The sequence below is a fragment of the Tenrec ecaudatus genome, chromosome X (assembly GCF_050624435.1).
Source record: "Tenrec ecaudatus isolate mTenEca1 chromosome X, mTenEca1.hap1, whole genome shotgun sequence".
In the NCBI taxonomy this organism is placed as follows: domain Eukaryota; kingdom Metazoa; phylum Chordata; class Mammalia; order Afrosoricida; family Tenrecidae; genus Tenrec; species Tenrec ecaudatus.
This window is the reverse complement of record NC_134548.1, coordinates 132,577,969-132,599,625: the sequence shown is the minus strand read 5'-3', so window position 1 is coordinate 132,599,625 and position 21,657 is coordinate 132,577,969. Positions and strand designations below refer to the sequence as shown.

The 21,657-nt window shown below is 45.4% G+C and overlaps 1 protein-coding gene and 1 pseudogene across 1 annotated transcript in view; one reads left to right on the top strand and one right to left on the bottom strand.

Moving 5' to 3' along the window:
• Positions 1 to 636: 636 nt before the first annotated feature.
• Positions 637 to 21,657, top strand: part of TMEM255A (transmembrane protein 255A) — a 61,953-nt gene continuing 40,932 nt past the window's right edge. The window contains exons 1-2 of the mRNA XM_075539275.1: positions 637 to 694; positions 7,792 to 7,934. Of these exons, the coding sequence (XP_075395390.1) occupies positions 637 to 694; positions 7,792 to 7,934 (201 nt within the window). The remainder of the gene's footprint in view (positions 695 to 7,791; positions 7,935 to 21,657) is intronic.
• LOC142434502 (proteasome subunit alpha type-3 pseudogene) lies at positions 10,589 to 11,367 on the bottom strand (annotated as a pseudogene).

The following is a 21,657-nucleotide window of genomic DNA, read 5'->3' as shown; positions in this document are numbered from 1 at the left end:
TAAAGAGCCTGCATTTGTTTCACCTATCTTCTTAGGGCAGCCCCCTCTCTTCCCCCACCCGATCCCCTTTTCTGGATCATCTCCAGCATCATTAGGTCATTCTGCAAGCACTAAAACCAGACGTGTGTGTGTGTGTGTGTGTGTGTGTGTGTGTTTCTTAGGTCTGAACCTCTGACTCTGCCCCCTGCCCAGTTAGGAATCATACAACAGGATGCTTAGCACAAACTAAACTAGGGAGACCAGGGTGAAGCCGCCCCCTCTTTCTCTACGCAGCTCTGGCCCCCAGGGGCTAAAAGGGCTCCATGTCTGGCTTGGGAGGCTGGGTGGTGGATAACTAGGATGGGGGGGGCGGGTGAAAGGAAGAGAGGAGTGGGGTCTTGCGCAAGCGCACAGTGCTGCACCGAGGCCACTGCTGCTGCCTCCCAGAGCAGGAGGAGGCAAGAGAGGAGGGAGGGAGCTGAGAGGAAGGGAGGGGGAGGCGGCCCTTGGGCTGCAGTTCGCTCCCAGAGGCTGTTTCGCTCAGCTCTTGGAGGGACTGAAGGAGAGGCAGTGTCGGAGTAGGATGCTCTGCGGGGCGCCCTGAAAGGGGGGTGGGTGCGAAGCAGTTTCAGGGGCTCGGCCCTGGCAGCCTTCACCATGCATCAGTCCCTGACTCAGCAACGGTCCAGCGACATGTCCCTGCCCGATTCCATGGGTAAGTGTAACCCTCAGGATTGAGAGCGCCCTGACACCCCCCTGGGCGGGAAGCTGGGTCAGGGGGCTGGGAAGAACACTCATCCCAGCCCCTGGGAGAGATGAAGCAGAGCCCCAGGGAAGCGGCCTGGCAGGGAAGGTGGCGTGCTGGGAGCCCGGGCGCCCAGATGGAGACAGAGTACCCCTCAGGGGCCAGGAGTGCGGGTATGTGTGTGCGTGTTTATGTATGTGTGTTTCTAGACTTGCAGCTGGCCATAAACCCCAGCTGTCTGGAGCTCCAAACACTTCCCTGCCACCTGCACTTTCGATGTCCAATGGATGCTCCCACTTTGCAAAGTCGCTGTCACTTCTAAGGGCTCAGGTCTAAACAGATCATTACAGGCACCGGGGTCCTGGCTTCCTTCCCCCATTCCCCAACTCACTTGAAGCTCTCCAGAAATCCAGAGCTGCAGTGCTGGAGGGTGGGGGAGCTGATTTGCACCTTGATGCATGGGGGGGGGGGCTTAAGTGATCAGCGGACCAGGGAAAGGGGAGGGTCCCAGGAAGGAAGGGAATTCCTGAGGAGTGGAGTCTACAGAAGCAGGATCTACATCCTTTGGATTGAATTCCTATCCCGCCCCACCGCACTCTGTAATGTGCGTGTGAAGAAAAAAAGGGGGAGGGCAGTGAGAGCTGGAGAAAGTAAAAGCCAGACAGAGACTGAGCACCTCTCCAAGTCTCGCTTTTGCTCCTGGGCCCCTTTGATGTGGAACTCCTACACCTGTCCGCACCCAAACTAGGGAGCCTAGGGGACCATGATCTCCAGCCACCAACCTGGCCACTCCTGGAAGCCACTTTCAGGGGAATCACAAACACAGAATAGCCCGCGCTCCCCGCCCCCCTCCCCCCCCCCTCAGCTATTGTGCACCTTCCCAAGACCTAGGTTTTCACTGGGCAGAGAGATTCATTTGGAGCCCAGGAGAGCTGGAGGAGCCATCCCATCTAATCTCGAAATTCGCCTCAGCCACACTTTCACCAAATTGAATTCTCTGGTCCGCTTCAAGACGTCTCCCTGCACCCCCCCACAATACTTGATATCTTGCATTCTCACTGGACTTGGAGTTCTGGCCTGCTCATGTTGACTCTTGAAAAAATTTCTAGAATATGTCCAGGAGGGGGTGGGGAGTGGGGGCGGGGGAGGGACAAGGAGAGTCTCTCTCTCTCTCTCTCTCTCTCTCTCTCTCTCTCTCTCTCTCTCTCTCTCACACACACACACACACACACACACACACACACACACGAGCTGCCTGCAAAAGACTCAATCTGAAGAGAATTCGATTCCTGGAGGTCCCAGGACGTGTTTTCTCCAGGATGGTGACCAAGATCTCTATTTTCAAGAGTGTTGCATATTCACTACAATAATTTGCTCTCTTTTATTTTTTAAGGGCGCAGTTATTTGCAACGTGGTATGAATGAAGCCAAAAACCTTGGTCCAAGCACAGCCGTGATGGACTCCCCCCGCCCTTGCCCTGGCCCCTATATAACACCACACACACACACACACACACACACACGCACGCACGCACATACACGCATGCACCAGCACACGTGCCCACACGCCCACACACAGACTGCTCCTCACCTTGGCCAGCTGTGGCACCAGCACAACGCTGGCTCCCAGATGCCTAGCTGGGTCTGGAGGGCGGGCTGGGTGGGAGCTTGCGAGGGTTCCACAGTGCCCACTTCCACTGCGCGCCCCCAACCACCTGCAAAAGAGGGGCCCCCACGCTTTAGACTTGAAGGCCTGCATTAGGGTGGACAGAGAAGTGCCCCAAGTCTCAAAGTGCCGCCCCTTGGCACATTGCCTCAGAAGTTGGGGATCAAGGTGAATCGAGTTCTTTCTTGGGCGCCCAAGAGAACCTCAGCCAGTCTGGCACTTCATGACAGCTGTGCACCAGGAGCAGCGCAGCGGGTTTCAAGCAGACCAGTGTTGTCCAGGAAGGCACATTAGACCCTGTGTCCTCGCAGAGCCTGAGCCACGCATTCTGCTTGTTGAAGATTGGCAGCCTTGGGGCACTGGTACTGGTTGGAGTCCAGTGGGAACCCTGGGCTTACCCCGTTTGACAGAGGAGTCTCCCTGGAGTTCTCTGGCTCAGGCCGCCCAGCCCAAGCCTGAATCAGCTTCTAGGCCACTTGACTCCACTTAACGCAGCTCTGGCAAGGCCACCTTCCCTTGCCTGGGGTTGGGGTGAAGGGGTGGGTTAATGTTTCAGCCTCCCAGCTCAGCACTTCTGAAGGGATTCCCTGTACAGTCTAGAAGCCATCTCAGCCAAAACAACAAAACTAGAAACACACACAAACACACAGAACTTCCAGGTGCCTGCCCTCCAAGTTTGCCCATTACTTTGGGATAGAAGGGTTTGCCTAAAGCTGGGAGTGAGGCACTTGAGCTTGGCGCTTTTGAAGAAAGTAACTGGATGCCAGCGCCCCTCATTCCCCCTGACTGCAACCCCCTTCTCCCTTTTTGCCTATGCCTTGGAGAGTTAAGGCGCCTCCATTGCTAGTCACAGTAGGGCCTTCCTCCCCCTACCAAAGAACACTTGGTGATTGACACCAGCCTGAAGTGCCCCCATTCAAAGATGTGACTAAGTCTCAGGGAAGATGGGAGCTCGCTTCAGTGTCCTGAAAGATTTGTTCCGGATTTGGGTAGGTAGGGTCCTGAAGCTCAAGCTAACTCTGTGGTGTGGGCAGCCATCTGTTGGGACAAATACTCACGCTGAAACCTTCTGGGGGCCTGTTTGTCCCACAAAGCCAATGTAAGTAAAGGGATCTTAATCCAGTCAACACATCAGCCCTGAGAATTGGAGGGCCATCAATAGGATAGTGTACAGGACAGGAAACTGGGTCCCTGTCCTTGCTGCACCCCACTAGGAATTACACATTCCTCCCACTCTGTTAAGAGGCATAATCAGGAATCTGTAACCAGAAGCAGAAATAATAATACTACCATCTGGAAATCCACACCTTGGCTCCTATCAGGTTCTGGACAATGTAGGCCATTGGGCATCCTATGGGTTGTGGAGCTGACTCACAAACACAATGATAATTGTAGCAATTACAATGGATAAACTGGCTGAATAAGGTGCCTATGAACTTGGGGGGCAGGAATGGTTGGAGTAAGGGAGTCTGGGTAGTGCTATGAGGTAAGCTTTGGGCTGCTTGTCACAGTGTCTAAGGTTTAAATCATCGCTGGCTCCTGGGGAGAAAGATGAGGCTGTCTGCTTCCCTAAAGATTTACAGTCATGGAAACCTGATCCCTAGGCATCCCAGTCAAGTCAATGGCAGTGAGTTTGGTTTTCCAAGGCACTAAATCAAGCAAAACTTCCTGGAGGAGGAGAGTTCTGAGCAGCTGTCAAAAAAGGAGGGGCTCGGATTCAAAGACTGCAGTGCAGGTGGAAGGTGGGGGCAGACCTGGGAGAGGAGGAAAACCAGCAGAGGGAGAAACTGGTTGTACTTGGAGGGGTGGTGAGAGGAAATAAGTGGGCACTTCTAGAGCCCAGCCTCCTGATCATCCGACTGCATTGTGACACTGCAGTGGTTCTGCACGGTGCTTGCTGGGAGGGGGGGGTGGTTGCTGGCGGGGACAGTGGATGCCGATGATGGTATTTCAGACTCCCACAGCTGGTGGTTGCCAGATGTGTTGCTGTTTCAACAGACACAAACTAAGTGCCCACTAGACAGGCACTCCAAGAGACAGTGGCATTGTGACACTAGTTGAATAGAATGCTTTCGGTTCTGCGGTGCTCTCAGGTACACCCTATTTCAAAGAATCCTTGCTAGGAGCACAGTTGCTAGTCAGCCACCCCATTCTCCACCACCATCTATTTCATTAGAAAAGAAGCTATCAACAAGTATCAACTGCTTCTTGGGTATAGAATGCTTTACTAGGAGCCAGTTTCAAGTACCTGCTGCTTTCTTTAAGCACCTCTTCTGAGTTCTTTTGATGCGTTGGTTTACTAAATATAACAGCAACAGAATGGTTCAGCATTCAGGAGAACATCTTAGGCAAGGCACACAATGTACCCTAAGAAGAACAAGGTTTCCCTCCTCCCTTCAAATATAGGGACCATCTCTAGGGGACAGGGCCTAAGAAGACCCTGTAGGCTTTAATATTACGGCTGCCTCTTAAGGACTTGGGCCAGGGCTCTCAAGAGAACAGGTGTGTCATGTTCTAAGCAGATGTGAATTTTATTAAGTCACTTGGACACAAAAGAGTAATCAAGGGGCGATTCTTTACTTTTCAAATGCAACAACCACCCCCACCCCCCCTTCAGCCCACCCTTGGGGTTCCTTTAAATAGCCAAGTCCCTGAGTACAACTAAAATGAATTGTTCTTTACACACTTGTGAATCTGGTAGTGCAATAGAAGCAGTGGTCTGGGGGAAGAGGGCAGAGAGTCCAACCAGGGGTGGGAAGAGTTTTGTTCAAATTCAATCCAGAACAAAAGCCTGTCTAGAGATAAAGTCCCTGTGGGGCTGTAGGGGCTTAGTGTAGGTTTCTGGGCTGGCGGAATTTGCCATTCAGGTCCTAAAGCAGGAAAAGGGTGGTGGGGGGAGATTTTCAAATGACACCATGTGCTTTGCTGAGTCACTTTTCTGATCCAGCTCCTGTGCTTTTAAGAGTTGGAGTGATATTTGCAAAGGATACCCAGGAGTTGTGAACAAAAACAAAGGCCACTTAGCAGGGGAGGAGCAAAAGAGCAATGCAAACAAAATCTCAAAGACCACACACACCTACCTGCCCCCAATTTCATCCCGAGGTTACTTGGATTTCCGGAAGATGTGGGCAGAAGGGTGCATGTTGTAAAGATAACTTGGGTGCAGATATTATTCTGGGTCTCTGTATGCTTGCTCCCTTGCCCACAGAGATGGGGAGGGGAGATGGTGTGGGTGACAGGACAGAAAGGGAGATGGGGAGGGGTGTCAGGAGGTTTTAGTTATAGCCCCTCTGTGATCAATGGATCCTTGGCTCAGAGTTCACCCACTGCAACCCTGCTATCACCCTGCGGGAGAAAGATGTGGCAGTTTTCTTCCTTAAGATGACTGCCTTGGAAACGCTATGGGGCAGTTTGACTCTGTCCTACAGGTGAGTTAGAATCAATGTGACAGCAATGGGTGTTTAGAGTTTATGTCAGCAAGTGGCCAATGTACTGAGAAATAGGAGTTTAGGGTCTTTCCACTTGAAGAAGAAGGATAAGTAACAAGCCATTGTTCTCATAAAAACAAGTAAGCAGAAGAAACAAATACTACCTTCCCCTGCCTCCACCCTTCTTCTCTTCCTTTCTGAGCACCAGACAGCCCTGATCTCGGGCTCACCCATTGTGTTGACTGCCGTTCAGCTCATCATTTGCATCCCTAATGGCATTCAGTTTACACAGCCCCTTGTTTCCTCCCCTGTAGGGCTGGGGTAGCACCACCCCACCCCCAACCCCAACCCCCATCCCCACTGGAGAGAAGCCTGTTTGTTCAACTCTCCTAAGCTTTCCTTCCAGAGTGAGAGGTGGCTCTTTAGTCTGTGGGTGCCAGGAAGCACCCCTGACCTGTCTACATCTCAGTATAAGATAGTCTCCTAATGGTTTTCCATTAGAACTGACCCTGAGGAGGAGCTTGACCCTCACTTCCTAGGCTGACGTCAGAGCAGAGACAGCTCTTCCTTTCGCCTTTGGAACCCTCGGCCAGGAAGGCACTGGGGTGGGTGAAATGGATGGTGGGGTTGCCTGGGGTGGAGGTGGGGGCGCCCCTATGGCTTTTCTTCCTTATAGACAAAGGGAAATCTTTTGAGGGGCACTCAAGGCCAGCCTAGGCCCTGCTCTCCCATCACCACCAGGCCTTCCTCTCTCTTTCTTCATCCCCATCTCCCCTCCATGGTATAGTCTCTGCGGCTTCTCTGACAGCTGCTTCCTGAGGCTGCAAGGAGGCCTCCTGAAATTAGGGGTCTTAAGCACAGACCCAAGTGGCCTCTTGAGTCTCATGAATCACAGCCAAGCTACGTAGGCAGGCGAGCAGGCCCATTGCTTAGTCCTCCCCTCCCCCACCTCGGGTTCCCATCAAAAGAGTGAACTCTCATGGTATTCCTCATTTGCATATAAATATGCACACATATATAAATATATAATTTGAACTCTTAGGTGGTAACTCTCCCCTGGCATTTCCTGGTGTGACCCACCCACTCCCAATTATATACATGCAGACTAATGCCTCTAAATAATTAAATAAAAAAGCCAGACTAGATACTATTTTTTTATCTGACTTAATAAGCCTGTTTTGGAGAGAACAAAAAAGATTGGCTTGTGCTATCATGTGTGATAAACACTGAGTAGGAATCTGGGCTCCTCCTCATTTATCTGTATGCCGCCGGAGCCCTCCCTGCGGATACCTATTTGTGTGGACTAATGGACTCCAAACGCGGACTTTATTACACACATGTGTTACGTGACAAATCTTGGCAGCACACCACTTTAAAGTTTATCTACGAGGTGGCAAATGTCAGAAATAAATGAAAAAACAAACCCAGGACCTGGCTTGGCTCTGATATTTACACTGAAAATGAAATTTCTAATCTCTAACATGTACGTATGCTTCTTCTTAGTTGCCTATTGGCTTTAAAGTATTTTCCTTTAATATGTTCTTCCCACCTCCCTGAGCACGAGTGCACACACAAACACACACACACACACACACACACACACAGTCTTCTCATTTATCATATGCCTTATAAACTGGCTTGAAAAAGCACTCTGCAGAGTGGAGATGACACATCTTTTATAGAATGCCGAAAGCACAAGATTTGTTTGGTTTTGTTTTTATGTAACTAGCGAAATGTTTTCAAAATGGAAATCTCCTTTATGATGAAAGTGGCACAGGGTGACTGCACAAAGCGAAACAAAACTCAAGCACCCTTGCTTTCCCTATAATTTTACTCTTCAGAGGTAACCCCAGGCACCAGTGGGCGTCGGAACAGAAAACCTCCCAAATGTATTCTTGTGTTTTGTTTTGTTTTCTTGAAGTCATTCCTTTCCCTGCTGAAATGAGCCATTTCAATTTTGCCTTGTGCTTTCAGGAGCCTTCAACCGAAGGAAGCGAAACTCCATCTATGTCACTGTGACTTTGCTCATTGTGTCTGTGTTAATTCTCACGGTGGGCCTTGCTGCCACCACGAGGACTCAGAATGTGACGGTCGGAGGTTATTACCCAGGAGTTATTGTAAGTATTGAAGACATAGGTAGGTCTCACTAGTTTACGGGCTACAAAAACTCAGAAACTCGGGGCTTACTGTAATGGGTTGCTATACTATTTGAGTTTTTATGGCTTGCTCCATTTTTCCTTGATTCCCCCCCACCCACCCGCTTTCTCTCCATTTGTGAGAGGCAATTCTGGAGTAATGGAGAGAACTCAGAAGAATCCCAACTCTATCCCTAACTAGCCAGATATCTCACCCTTTTGGAGTTTGGTTTCTGGTCTAGGAAATGTCATTAACTAGTAATGTTTGCCCAAGGCTAAATCCTACCCTTTCTGGGCATTTACATTTCTGTGTGTGACACAAGTCACTTGATACAACTGACATTGGAAGGCTCTTACAGCCTTGATATTATATGATCAGTAGACCTCATGCACACGAATGTGGGCTGAGGGAAGGGTTCCCTGGTGGCCCAGTCATTAGTTGCTTGGCTGTTAACTGAAAGAGCAGCAGTATGAATCCACCAGCTGATCAGTGGGTGAAAGATGTGACAACCAGCGGTTTCCATAGAGATTTACAGCCTCAGTTTGACTCTTGTTCCACAAGATTGTCATGAGTTGCAGTTGATTCGAAGGCAATGGATGGATATCAGAAAAGAAAAAAAATAATGTGAACTACACACTCTGAAAATGTATTGATCTATAAATTATATCCATGTTCATAAAATCCAAGTAAAATAGAAGTTCAAAGAATTAGATACAAGTGCAACACAACATCTTGAATATCTTCACCATGGGTGTTGGGCTGCTAACTACAAGGTCTGCAGTTTGAAATCACCAGCCACTTCTCGGGGGTGAATAAAAAGGCTGTCTCCTTCCCTTAAAGAGTTCCAGTCTCAGAAACCCACAGGGGCTGTTCTACCCTAGCCTATAGGGTTGCTAAGAGTCAGAATTGACTCAATGGCAGTGAGTCTAACACTACCTAAAATGTCAAAGCATGGTATTGACTTGGTGTGAAACTTGCCATTAATGATAGTGCCTATAAACCCTTACCTCTAGTAGCCCACGTGTTATTTTTAAAAATATTTTTGGCTGACTTGTCAGCACATATGATTAGCACCTGACTATTATTTGTTGTTGTTGTTTGTTTGTTTCCATCTGACTCTCACACTGTGGCTAACAACAACAACAACAACAAAGGCTTACCTCAAGAGTGGAAATATAAGCTCTGCCATTTCTTGTTGCTTTCTTGTGCTTACGTCATTGAGGGGAGAATGTCTTCCATTAGTGGTTTCTCCACGGGAATCTTTCTAAACCACTCATTGGGACTAGTTTAGTGCACTGGTAAAATGCACCACTTTAATCCTTGGCTACACTGTACCTCACCTGGCCATCTGCCCTTCAAACCTAGGGGGAGCACCAGTACCACTCTGGATACAGAATATTTGTACTGCTAAAATAACTTTTTAGCATTTTAGACAAGCAATGCACAGAAAAGAGGAGTTTAAAGAGTTTCTCCCATAGTCTCAACTCTCAATGGTATCCAGCCCATAGTGAGCCCAAAGACAGAGGAGACCTGCTCCACGGTGTTTCTGAGACTGTAACTCTTCACTGGAGCAACAAGCTTCATCTTTCTCCCTTGGAGAGGCTTGTGGGATTTACCTGCTGACCTTGTGGTTAGCCATCCAACTGGTAAACCCACTTTGCCACCAGGGCTCCCCAACCCCAAGCCCCAAGGCACTGGAGATCCCCATTGGAAAGTGATGAGTTCTTTACATACAACACCCCATTTTATGGTCCACCAACACTACTGTTGACCCCAAAACCTAACCCTATGGGTAGAGATAGAGATGGAGATGGAAATAAAGAGATTGAGGTCTAGATAGCTATATCACATCAATCAAATAGCTCAATTCAATAGTTGATAGCAGAAAGCTTAAGATGATTTTTTTTTGTATTTTCAGACAAACAAGTTGAATGCATTTGGACGGTGGGGTTGTTGTTTTCTTTTATTTCATTTTCTCCCATTTGGAAAGGGGGAAGGGTTGTTCAGAGACACACAGAAGGGAACGTATTAAAGACGGATGCCTTTGACTAGCCAGCACTGTGTGTCTAGAAGCTGAGGTCAATGGTTCCACAGCTGGAGTCAGGATAGGGCTGCTCCTGGTTGAGACAGCAGGCTACTAAGGGAACCCCCTTCAAAGCTCTCACTCAGTCCATGCAGGGCTCCCATCAGTCTGGGGCAGGTATCCCACAGATACTCTTAAAACATGACCTGAGAACTCACCCAGGCCACTTCCTGTGCTGAAGCCAAAAAAACCTATTCCTCAGCAGAATTGGGTTTTATTTTTAAATACAAGAAAGGGGAGGGGGAGGGGAAGATTGTATTTCGGTGGCTTGGGAAAGTAATTTATGGGGTCTGTGTGACTTTGTGTGTTTCAAGTAGCTGCATTTGGTAAAATTACTCAGCTGAGCAGATGTTCAAGCCAAGATTCAGACATTGTTAGAGAGGGGAAGGTATTTTTCATTTTCCATGTCAGTTCAGAGAAAGAACCCTTATTATTATAACTTTTAAATCATTTTATTGGGGGCTCATACGACTCTTATCACAATCCATACATCCATTGTGTCAAGCACATTTGTACATTTGTTGCCACCATCATTCTTTTTTTTTTTTACAAGACCAAAATTTTAATGAAATTTGGTTACTGGGCATGTAATAACCCACAGGGCTAAATAGTTTACACAGGATTGTAATAGAAATTTAAATTAGATGCTGCAGTAAATATTACATAATGTCATCATCAGACTCATCTTCCTCCTTCAAAGATTCCTAAGCATATTTCTCTGCTTCTTCCCTTAAAACTTTCGGTACAATTTCATGTCTTCCTTTGGTTAATTCACCAACCCAGCTGAGTTCTAGTTCAAAAGCTTCATCATGCACTATGTAGATTATTTTTGCAACTTCTTTAACAACATCATGGCATGTCATTTCCTTCATCTGAAGCTTCTCAATTTCTGTTTTTGCAGCTTGCCTCACTTTACCAATAGCACAACCCCAATAACTGTAAGAAACACCTGATGGGCCAATCATGTAGAGCTGTGCACCATCATTCGCACTGTAAGACCCTAACATAAAACTGCAGCCAAAAGGTCTGACAGCCCTGTAGAGTGTACATGCATGTACATACATGGCCACTCTGTCTGCAAGATGCTTTAGTGGAATGTTATAGCCAAAATTTGGTCTCAAGTTGGAAGCTTCTTCTCTTGCTATGTCTGCTAAAGAACGAGCATCTGCCAACAAGCCAGCAACTGCCATTCCAACATGCGGATCCACATTAAAAAGCCATTTGTTGGAACCTCCTTCATAGAGTTTAGAGAGGACTAATTTCTCTACCCCAAAGATGACACCATCTTTACACCGGATTCCAATAGCTGTACTATTTTCCACAGCCTTCATAGCATATTCCACTTGAAAAACTCTTCCATCGGGTGAGAATGTAGAGGCTGATGGGTAATACCGGTCCCGATAGGGCTCATCGTGCTGAATGCAACCGGCACCCTGATGGCTTAGCGATCTCGCCACTGTCATTCTTAAAACATTTTCTTTCTATTTGAGCCCTTGGTATCAGCTCCTCATGTTTTCCATTCCCTCCCCTCCCCCTCCCTCAGGAAACCTTGATAATTTATAAAAATTTTTTTTTCATGTCTTACACTGCCGGATGTCTCCCTTCACTCACTCTTCTGTTGTCTGACCCCCAGAGATGGGGTGACATGTAGATCATTGTGATCGGTTTCCTCTGTGAAAGAACTCTTATTCCTGAACTGTGATTATGGGTCTTTTCTGTAGGGTATCTGACTGTGGGTATCTAGGTTGGACTACAATAACAAAGGAAAGAAAGATGCACGATTATTTTGGTTTGGTTTGGGTTTTTCCTTCTGAAAGTACCTGGTACTTTCAAAGTGGTAGCAGTGGGACCAGGTGTGTGTTTCATTAGCAACTTACATGGAAATGTTGCTGGGCAAGCCAACTCTAACAGATGGTATGTCTGTGTTTTAACCATTTCTTTAAATGATTCTTAATCATTCTCTTAGGTTATTTCTCTAAAATGAATTTTAATTCTAGAAAGTGAGGGGGAAAGAAGATAGGCTGAAAAAAATATCAAAAGCCACGGGAGATTAAGGGTCAGCTCATATTGTGACCAATACAATTAGGGCTAGTACCTCTGAAAGAGTAAACACCTGAAAATTTCCACTTGTCTGGAATGGGTTTTTGTTTTTTTTTCTTTTCACTAATGGAATATTTTGACTTGTAAGGAGTTACTATAGAAACGCTGAGCCAGTGGTTTCCCCTCTTAGGTCTGCATAAAAATGACCCCATGAACCTGTGGGAATGCAGATCTCTAGGCCTTCCCCCCAGCCCCCACCTTCTGCTACCCCCCAGAGGTGCTGATTTAACAGGTCAGGTGGGACAGAAGAATGGGTCTTTTGACTGAAAAGGTAGCATCAGTGAAATCAGCATGGCTATAAGCATTGCAGGGGAGTCTGACTTGGGTGGACCAGTTTCCATCTAGAGAAAACAAAACCTCAAGAAAGGGTGCCAGTCATCAGAGCAGAATGAGCAAGCATACCATGGTTTTCTGAGATGCTGCACCATCAGAATATAATGTAAGTTGTTACTGTAGATAATTGTGTAACAATTCAAGTTATAAGGGATGCTGCCTTTTTAATTTTTTTCTATTAGGGGCATGTTAACAATGCATGAGAATTTGAATGCTCCAAGGAGACGAATTAAGGCACAGTTCTTATTTAAAGGATTTTCCATACAATTCTTTAAAATATTGACATCTTTTGCCTTTTAAAATAAAATCATTTTATTGGGGGCTCTTACAACTCTTATCACAAACCATACATAGATCCATTGTATCAAGCACATTTGTATATTTGTTGCCCTCATCATTCTCAAAACATTTCTACTTGAGCCTTTGGTATCAGCTCCTCATTTTTCCCCTCCCCCTCCGTTCCCTCCTCCGTTTGATAATTTATCAATTATTATTATTTTGTCATATCTTACACTGTCAGATATCTCCCTTCACCCACTATTCTGTCCTCTATCCCGCATGGAGGAGGAAATATGTAGATCCATGTAATCGGTTCCCCCTTTCTACTCCACCTTCCCTCCACCCTCCCGGTATGGCCATTCTCACCACTGGTCCTAAAGGGATCATCCGTCCTAGAGTACCTGTGTTTCCAGTTCCTATCTGTACCAGTGTACATCCTCTGGTCTAGCCAGATTTGTAAGGTAGAATTGGGATCATGATAGTGAGGGGCAGGAAGCATTTAAGAACTACAGGAAAGTTGTTTGTTCATTGTTGCTACACTGAACCCTGACTGGCTCGTCTCCTCTCCACGACCCTTCAGTAAAGGGATGTCCAGTTGCCTACAGATGGGCTTTGGGTCTTCAATCTGCACTCCCTTCATTCACAATGGTAAGATTTTTTGTTCTTTGATGCCGGATACCTGATCCCTTCCACACCTCATGATCACACAGGCTATTGCACTTTTTCCGTGTGGGCTTTGTTGCTTGTGAGCTAGATGGCCACTTGTTTATCTTCAAGCCTTCAATACCCCAGACACTATATCTTTTGACAGATGGGCACCATCAGCTTTCTTTACCATATTTACTTATGCACACATTTGTCTTCAGCGATCATATCGGGAAAGTGAGCATCATGCCAGTTTAGAACAAAGTGTTCTTGCATTGAGGGAGTACGTGAGTGGAGGCCCAATGTCCATCTGCTACCTTAATATTAAACCTATACATATATGCACATGGATCTATTTCTGCATCATCATACATAAATATATTTACATATGAGCATGCCTTTATTTAGACCTCTATAAATGTCTTTTGCCTCCTAGTTCTTTCCTCTATTTCCTTTTACTTTCCTCTTGTCCCACTATCATACTCAGCCTTCATCTGGGTTTCAGTTATTCCTCTCGGTTATATTGCCCTTGATCAAGTTCTACCTGACCTCTTACACCCTCCTTGCCACCAGTTTTGGATCACTTGTTGTTCCCTTGTCCCTGGGTTGGTTAATACCACTTCCTTATCCCCAACTCCCAGAACCATCAGTCCCACTGTTTTCTCCTCCACATTGTTTTTCCAGCTTATCTTATCTAGACAGACCTGCAGAAATAATGTGCGCAAAAAAACCAAGACAGAAAAATAAAGCAACAAAAGAAAACAAAACAATGACAACAACAACAACAAAACAATGACAAAATAAAGAAAAGCCTGTACATAGTTCAAGATCTGTTTGTTGACCTTTAGGAGTGTTTTCTGTCCGAGTTTGATGAGGTGCCATGACCTGGCCCCACAGTCTATTTTTGGTATTCCCTCGGGACTTCCCCTGCTCTATTCCCCTTGCTGTTCGCTTGTATGCCCTTAGTGTTTTGTCTCGGTGTGGTGGGGTCAGATCTGGCACAATTCCTACACTGTGTATCCAGTGTTGTCCCCTGTAGGGCTCTGGGTCAGTGAGGGCGACCTTTTGCCTTTATAAATAGAATTCAATTTCCTCACCTGTAAGTCATACGGAGCCCTGGTGGCATAATGGGTTGTACAGTGGAGTGCTAACAACAAGGTGAGTGGTTCAAGCCCATCAGCCCATCCTCCGGAGAAAGACGAGAAAGGCTTTCTGCTCCCATAAAGATGGAAAACCTCAGAAACTCACAGATGCAGTTCAACCCAGTCCTACACAGCCTCTGTGAGTTGGAATCAACTCAATGGCAGAGTTTGGCTTGGAGTTTTAGGGAACCCTTATGAGAAGTCCTTGGGTGGGGCACAGGATTTGCACTTGACAACAAACCTAAAGGTCGTCAGTCATTTTGAATCCACCTAGTAGTACCTTGGAAGAAATGCCTGGAAATCTGCTCCAGTAAATCTCACAGCCAAGAAAACCCTCTGAAATATAGTTCTATATATGGAATATGTAACGCATAAAGTTGCCTTGACTGAAATGGCCTGTTGTTGTTGTTGTTTTTTAAATCATAGGCAGCTTTTCAGAGGAAATGGATGCACATTACAATAGACTACTAGCTCCTCAAACTGAGCTAAAATATGGTACCCTTGGCCTAAGAGACCTATGTACCCACACATTTTATTTTTTTTTATTTTGATTTCTTTAGGGGCTCATACAACTCATATAACAATCTATACATATACATACATCAATTGTATAAAGCATATCTGTACATTCTTTGCCCTAATCATTTTCGAAGCATTTACTCTCCACTTAAGCCCTTTGCATCAGGTCCTCTTTTTTTCCCCTCCTTCCCCGATCCCCACACCCTCATGAGCCCTTGATAATTTATAAATTATTCTTTTGTCATATCTTGCCCTATCGGGCGTCTCCCTTCACCCCCTTTTCTGTTGTCCGTCCCCCAGGGAGGAGGTCACATGTAGATCCTTATAATCGGTTCCCCCTTTCCAACCCACTCACCCTCTACTCTTCCAGTATCGCCCCTCACACCCTTGGTCCTGAAGGTATCATCCGCCCTGGATTCCCTGTGCCTCCAGCTCCCACATCCACCAGTGTATTACCTCTGCTCTATCCAGTCTTGCAGGGTAGAATTCTGATCATGACAGTGGGGGGGGGTGGGGGGGGAAGGAAGCATTTAGGAACTGGAGGAAACCTGTATTCTTCATCAATGCTACGTCGCACCCTGACTGACTCATCTCCTCCCCTAGACCCCTCTGTGAGGGGATCTCCAGTGGCCGACAAATGGGCTTTGGGTCTTCACTCTGCACTTCCCCCTTTATTCACTATGGTAAGGTTGTTTTTTTTTTTTGATGATGCCTTATACCTGATCCCTTTGACAGCTCATGATCGCATAGGCTGGTGTGCTTCTTCCACGGTACCCACACATTTTAAAGAAGAACTAAGTTGTACAGAAAGTTTGAGCCCTGGTGGCACTGGTGGGTAAGCTTGGGATTGCTAACTACATGGTTCAGGATTCAAACTCATCAACTGCTCCACAGGAGAAAGCTGAGGCTACCTGTCCCAGTAAAGGTTTACAGCGTTGAAACCCTTTACAGGGCGCTCCAGTTGGAATCACCTCGATAGCAGTGGGTTGTTTTGTTGCACAGAAAAGAATTGCTAACCAGTCAATTCCTTCTCTCTCGGATCTCTAAGGCTGCAATCTTTAGGGCAGCAGACTGCTACAACCTTCTCCCTTAGAGCTGAGGCTGTCTTTAAACCATTGGCCCCATGATTAACCGGCCGCTGCTTTAACCACTGTGCCACCAGGAAAAACAGTTAAATAACCAACAAGTTTTTCTTCTAGATTACAAAGGACAACCTGGCTTCAGATTTTTACTATCTTCAACTATTCAGTATTCAGAGCATAGTCAGTTCCAGAAGAATTCCAGTAAGCCTTCTCACTCCAAAAACCTGAAAAACCACCAGTCCTGTTGCAGGAAGCAGAGCAGCCTGGAGAGGCAGCTCCTTCCTTCTACACCTCCTTCTACCCAACAGGCTAGAGAAGGAAATGTGTTTCCCGCGCCACCCACCAGATGGAGTTGGCCCCTAGATCCATGGGGAAACCTTTTATTCTTGTGCTTTCTCCCCCTTTGTTGTGTGGTTAGGACCAAACCAGTCTGGGTTTTCTTTTGGGAAAGATACCAGCAGTTTCTGCCCACCGCCCCCCTCCCATTTTACTGGGCAGGGTCAGGGTGGGGTGTTAATTAAGTGAAAATCCTAGCAGATTTATCAGGGTCAGTAGGAATCGTTCAAACCCATGATATCCCCTCACACCATTATGTCTGTGTGCCTTCAGCCTTACCTGCAAACATTTTTTGAGATGCCCAAGCAGTTTTTGATGAACTTGAATGCCCAGGAAATAAAAAAAGGGGTCCTGTATAGTGGGATTTGGGGTTTTCATGAAAATTAAGCAGAAACTTTTCCTCCTCTTTGGAAAATGTTTCTAAAATCTAAGTTGATTTTCCTGCACTAGTAAGTATCTTCTGAAGACGGCACTTGAATCTTGATTTGCTACATCAGATTTCTCTGATTTTATAAGGTCCCACCCTTCGTGGGTTCCATGCTCCTCAAGACACTGGTGAAAGGGCTGCACAGATACCCTCAGCGTTTTCAATACCTTTACTTTTGCCCAAACTATCAGTTCACAGTTCTCTAAGCACAACCCAAGGAACCCTGATGGTGCAGTGGTGAACATGGTACGCTGCTAATCCAAAGACCAGCAGTTCAAACCCTTTAGCCACTGGAAGGGACAAAAAAATGTTGCAGTTTACTTCTGCCAAGATGATCGCATTGGAAACTCTAAAGAGCAATTTTACTCTGTCCTATCGGGGCCTTATGAGTTCGAACCTACTCAACAGCAGCGGGTTTTTCTGCCCTGGTTCAGTCACTCACATTACTTTCCTTTGTCTGGGGTATCCCCCTTCCCTCTCTGCTTATCCAAATAGCTCAGTCTAAGGGAACTTAAAAATATTTCTCAACTCCTGGGGTCCTCCATGGTGTCTCCCATCTTTTAATTCCACAAAGTCTCCTGCCATTGTTGGTTTCTAAAAAATATACATATCCTACTTGGGACATGTTAACTTCTCAGTGTATAATATGCACCCTGGGGTCAGATCTGTTTCAGAATTTAATGATGTTTGAAGGAAGATAAGGTATGTGTGCCATGCAGCACCCACAGTGAATCCAGAATAAGCAAGCATATTTATAGCTCTATAATAGAACACGAATTTTCACACGAGGGGGGATAAAGATTACCAAAAAAAATTCACATACGGTCAAGGTCAGAGGTTGTAATTAGTTTTGCTGCTTCAAGAAGACTTTTGGTTTTCCAAGCTTTGTGGATTTTAGAATTATCAAAGGGGATTGTGGACTAGTTTAATCCAGTTCTTTAAGACCAAGTTTCCTGTGATCATACCTTACTCACCTCCTGGCTTTCAAATCCCAGACCTAGCACAATACTTGCCACAAAGGAGATGTCCAATATTTATTGAATTATGCTTAAATATGTTGAATGACGAATTCTTCTGAACCTCAGCCCTGGGTGAGTGGGGCAGTGGATGGGACTAAGGTATAGGTGATTGGTTCAAAAGAGTTCTTGAATCTGACTTGGATTTCTCATTATTTAGCTTTTCTTCTACAAGTGAAGGGATGTCAAAGCAAATAAACTACTTGCCTTGGGAATGAGAACTCAAGATGGCAGTCCAAAGGTTCCAAAGCTCTATGAGTCCATGCACCTCTCGAGTGACATCCAGAGAGCAAGCAGAAGCTACCCATTCTCAGTAAATGATCGGGTCTTCCTTCTTCATGTTCAACCTCTCGGCATTTCCTCGGGCGGCACTTCTCCTGCCCTCCCAACCAAGAAGTTCTAACCTGGGGTCATTGTTACTTGAAGGTCACTCTTCTCATAACCCCAAATCCCAAACCAAAACTGCCATTGAGTTTAATTTGAATCACGGTGACCCCATCAAACAGGGTTGAGTTGTTCCTGTGGGGCTTGGAGGTAGCAACTCTTTAAAGAAGCAGACCACCTCACTTTTTCTTTCATAGTGGCTGGTGGCTCTGCCAAAATGCCTTCTTTTCCATTAGAAGCCAGATGCTTAACCCACTATGCGACCAGAGATCCTTATTCTGGCTACAAATGGAGCAAGACTGAGCTAAAAGAACACTGACTATTAGGGGATCTGTGGGTTTTTCCTGGACCCTAGTACTCACTAACTTGTTGTAAGTCCATCTAATTCTCTAGATTTTCCATTTATCTATCACATGAGAATGGTTATCAGCTCCACCAAATTTCATAGCATCCCTGTGACCAAACTGAGGTAAAAGTGCTTTCTTAATATACTACCCAAAGATAAAATCTTATAATCTACACTTTAAATCTGTCAGTTGCCCAGGTGAGTGAATTCTTTCAGCAATGATTCAATAGATACACATTCCATACATGGTGAATTCTAGCCATGCTTTGAGGCTAAATTGAACTGCCTCTTCCTCTGTGAAACCTTAGAGTTACCAACGATTTAGCAGTTGCACTTCCACAGGTCATGTTGCATGCTTTATCTCACTGAATCCTCATAAGTAGTAGCCCTAGTGGCACAGTGGTTAAGTGCTCAGTAGCTCACTGAAAGGTGGATGGTTTAAACCCACCAGCTGCTCTGAGAGAGAAAGACATGGCAGGCTGACTCTGGAAATATTAAAGCCTTGAAGACCCTATGAGTCAGTCCTACTCTGTCCTATAGGATCTCTGTGGGGTGAAGGCAACTCAACAGGGATGGGTTTGGGTTTGGAACCCTCACAGAAACACTGTCAAATAGTACTATTGTGAACCTCAGTTTATGAATTAGGACACCAAAGCACAGAGAAGTTAAAGGGCTGGCCTAAGGTCACATTGTTTGAAAGTGACTGAGCCCAAGATCTAATCCAGAATGAATTATTTCCTGCTTGCCCCTATAGTCCTTCATGTCTGTATCTCCTTTACTACACTGTGAACTCCTGTATGGAAGGGACCATGTCTTCTTGATCACTTCTACTTCTCTATGGCTTCATGATGTCATTGTTTACTGCCATGGAGTTGATCCAAACTCATGGTGACCACATATATGGATACATAGAGGCATTCAGTGAATTGACTAGAAGGAAATAGGATAGAATGGAAGAGAATTGGATGACCCGGGGTTCCCAGTCTTGGAGCGCTGTGCCTTTCCAGTCATTCCCACAAGGGTTGAGTCCATCTCTTCTGGCCACTGCCACCAGACAGTTATTCGAGGACATCCAGAACAGTAAATAGCATTGCTCCTGCTGTGGGAGGCAGGAGGCCTTGAGCAGGTATCTGGGAAAGCTGATTAGCTGTTGAGTGGAAGGATTTATTTCAATGTAAGAAGCTACCTCTGAACCTCTTTGAATTTCCACAAGTGTCCCTGAGTTCTATAGCATTTTCTTCCTTCAAACAAACAAACAAACAAACAAAAAACCCTAGAACAAAATCTGTGGCACATATTGGGGGAAGGTAAGACAGAGCAAGGAAACTCAATTCTGACTTGAGGTACTCCAAAGAGAAATATCTTCAATAAAATAATAACAATCACTAAAATAATAACAGTTATTGAGCACTTTCTATGTGCTAGACACTGCAAAATCGCTTGAATGTATCATCTTACGGAATTGTCACAGAGCTCTGAAAGTTAGGCATTATTATGGTCCCTAGTTTATAGATGAGGAAACAGGTGGAGAGAGGTTAATCAATGTGTTCAATGTTGCAGTCATCAGTGCAGGAACTGGGGTTGGAACTTAGGCAAGTCTGATAAACAGGTTTTAATCACTGTACGTGATAAGAATTTTAATTACATTTGAAACATAACTAAGTGGGAGACACAGGAACGTGGGCTTACATTTTGGAAAAATTTTCAATAAGAAGTGGAAAAAGTATAGAATGTATTTTCATTATCTCATGAATATACCTAGGGGTAGAATTATTGGGACATATACTAGCTTTCCCCCGCCCCCCGCCCATATACTAATAAAGCTCTTTACATGCCAATGTTCTGAATCAAATAGTAAAATTTTTATTATACACTTTTTTTGAGGATCTGAAAATCTGTGTTTATTTTCCTTAGGTTTATTCTGAAAAAAAAAACAAAAAAACAAAACAAAACAAAAGCCCTTTTCGTTGTGATTTGAATTAAAGTTTACAGATCAAATTGATCATTCACTTAACCATTCACGTGCATTTTGCTTCATTATGTTGACTGCAATCCCCACACAACAGTACCAGCACTCTTTTTAAAAAAAATTTTTTTCTTTTTACATTTTATTAGGGGCTCATACAACTCTTATCACAATCCATTCATATACATACATCAACTGTATAAAGCACATCTGTACATTCTTTGCCCTAATCATTTTCTTTTTTTTTTCCTCCTCTTTTATTACATTTTATTAGGGGCTCATACAGCTCTTATCACAATCCATACATATACATACTTCAATTGTATAAAGCACATCCGCACATTCCCTGCCCCAATCATTCTCAAAGCATTTGCTCTCCACTTAAGCCCTTTGCATCAGGTCCTCTTTTTTTCCCCCCTCCCTCCCCGCTCCCCCTCCCTCATGTGCCCTTGGTAATTTATACATTGTTATTTTTGTCATATCTTGCCCTATCCGGAGTCTCCCTTCCCCCACTTCTCTGCCGTCCATCTCCCAGGGAGGAGGTCACATGTGGATCCTTGTAATCAGTTTTCCCTTTCCAACCCACTCACCCTCCACTCTCCCAGCATCGCCCCTCACACCCTTGGTCCTGAAGGTATCATCCACCCTGGATTCTCTGTGCCTCCAGCAGTACCAGCACTCTTTGCACTTCTTTTCTGCGATTACAATTGGCCTTCTGTCACATCCCTTCTTGCCTTCAGAGCTTAATCCACGGGCAAATTCTATCTTTAAAAATTAATTTAAAATTGTTAATGAGTTGGGATTTCTATATCAGTTCATGAACTTTGTATTCAACAGTTTAAACTACTAATCACCTTCCCTCCAATTATAACTCCTCGATTCATCTTCTCCATCTTGTGGACCACCATCTTTCACGTCACTCAGATGAATACCCATCAGCTGTCTGGTCTATTGCTTTGTCTCCTATGCTTGCTTGTCCTAAGGAATGCGTACATCTCTGGAGCTCCTTGTCACCTTAGCTAGCGATGTTGTAAATTTTAAGTTTT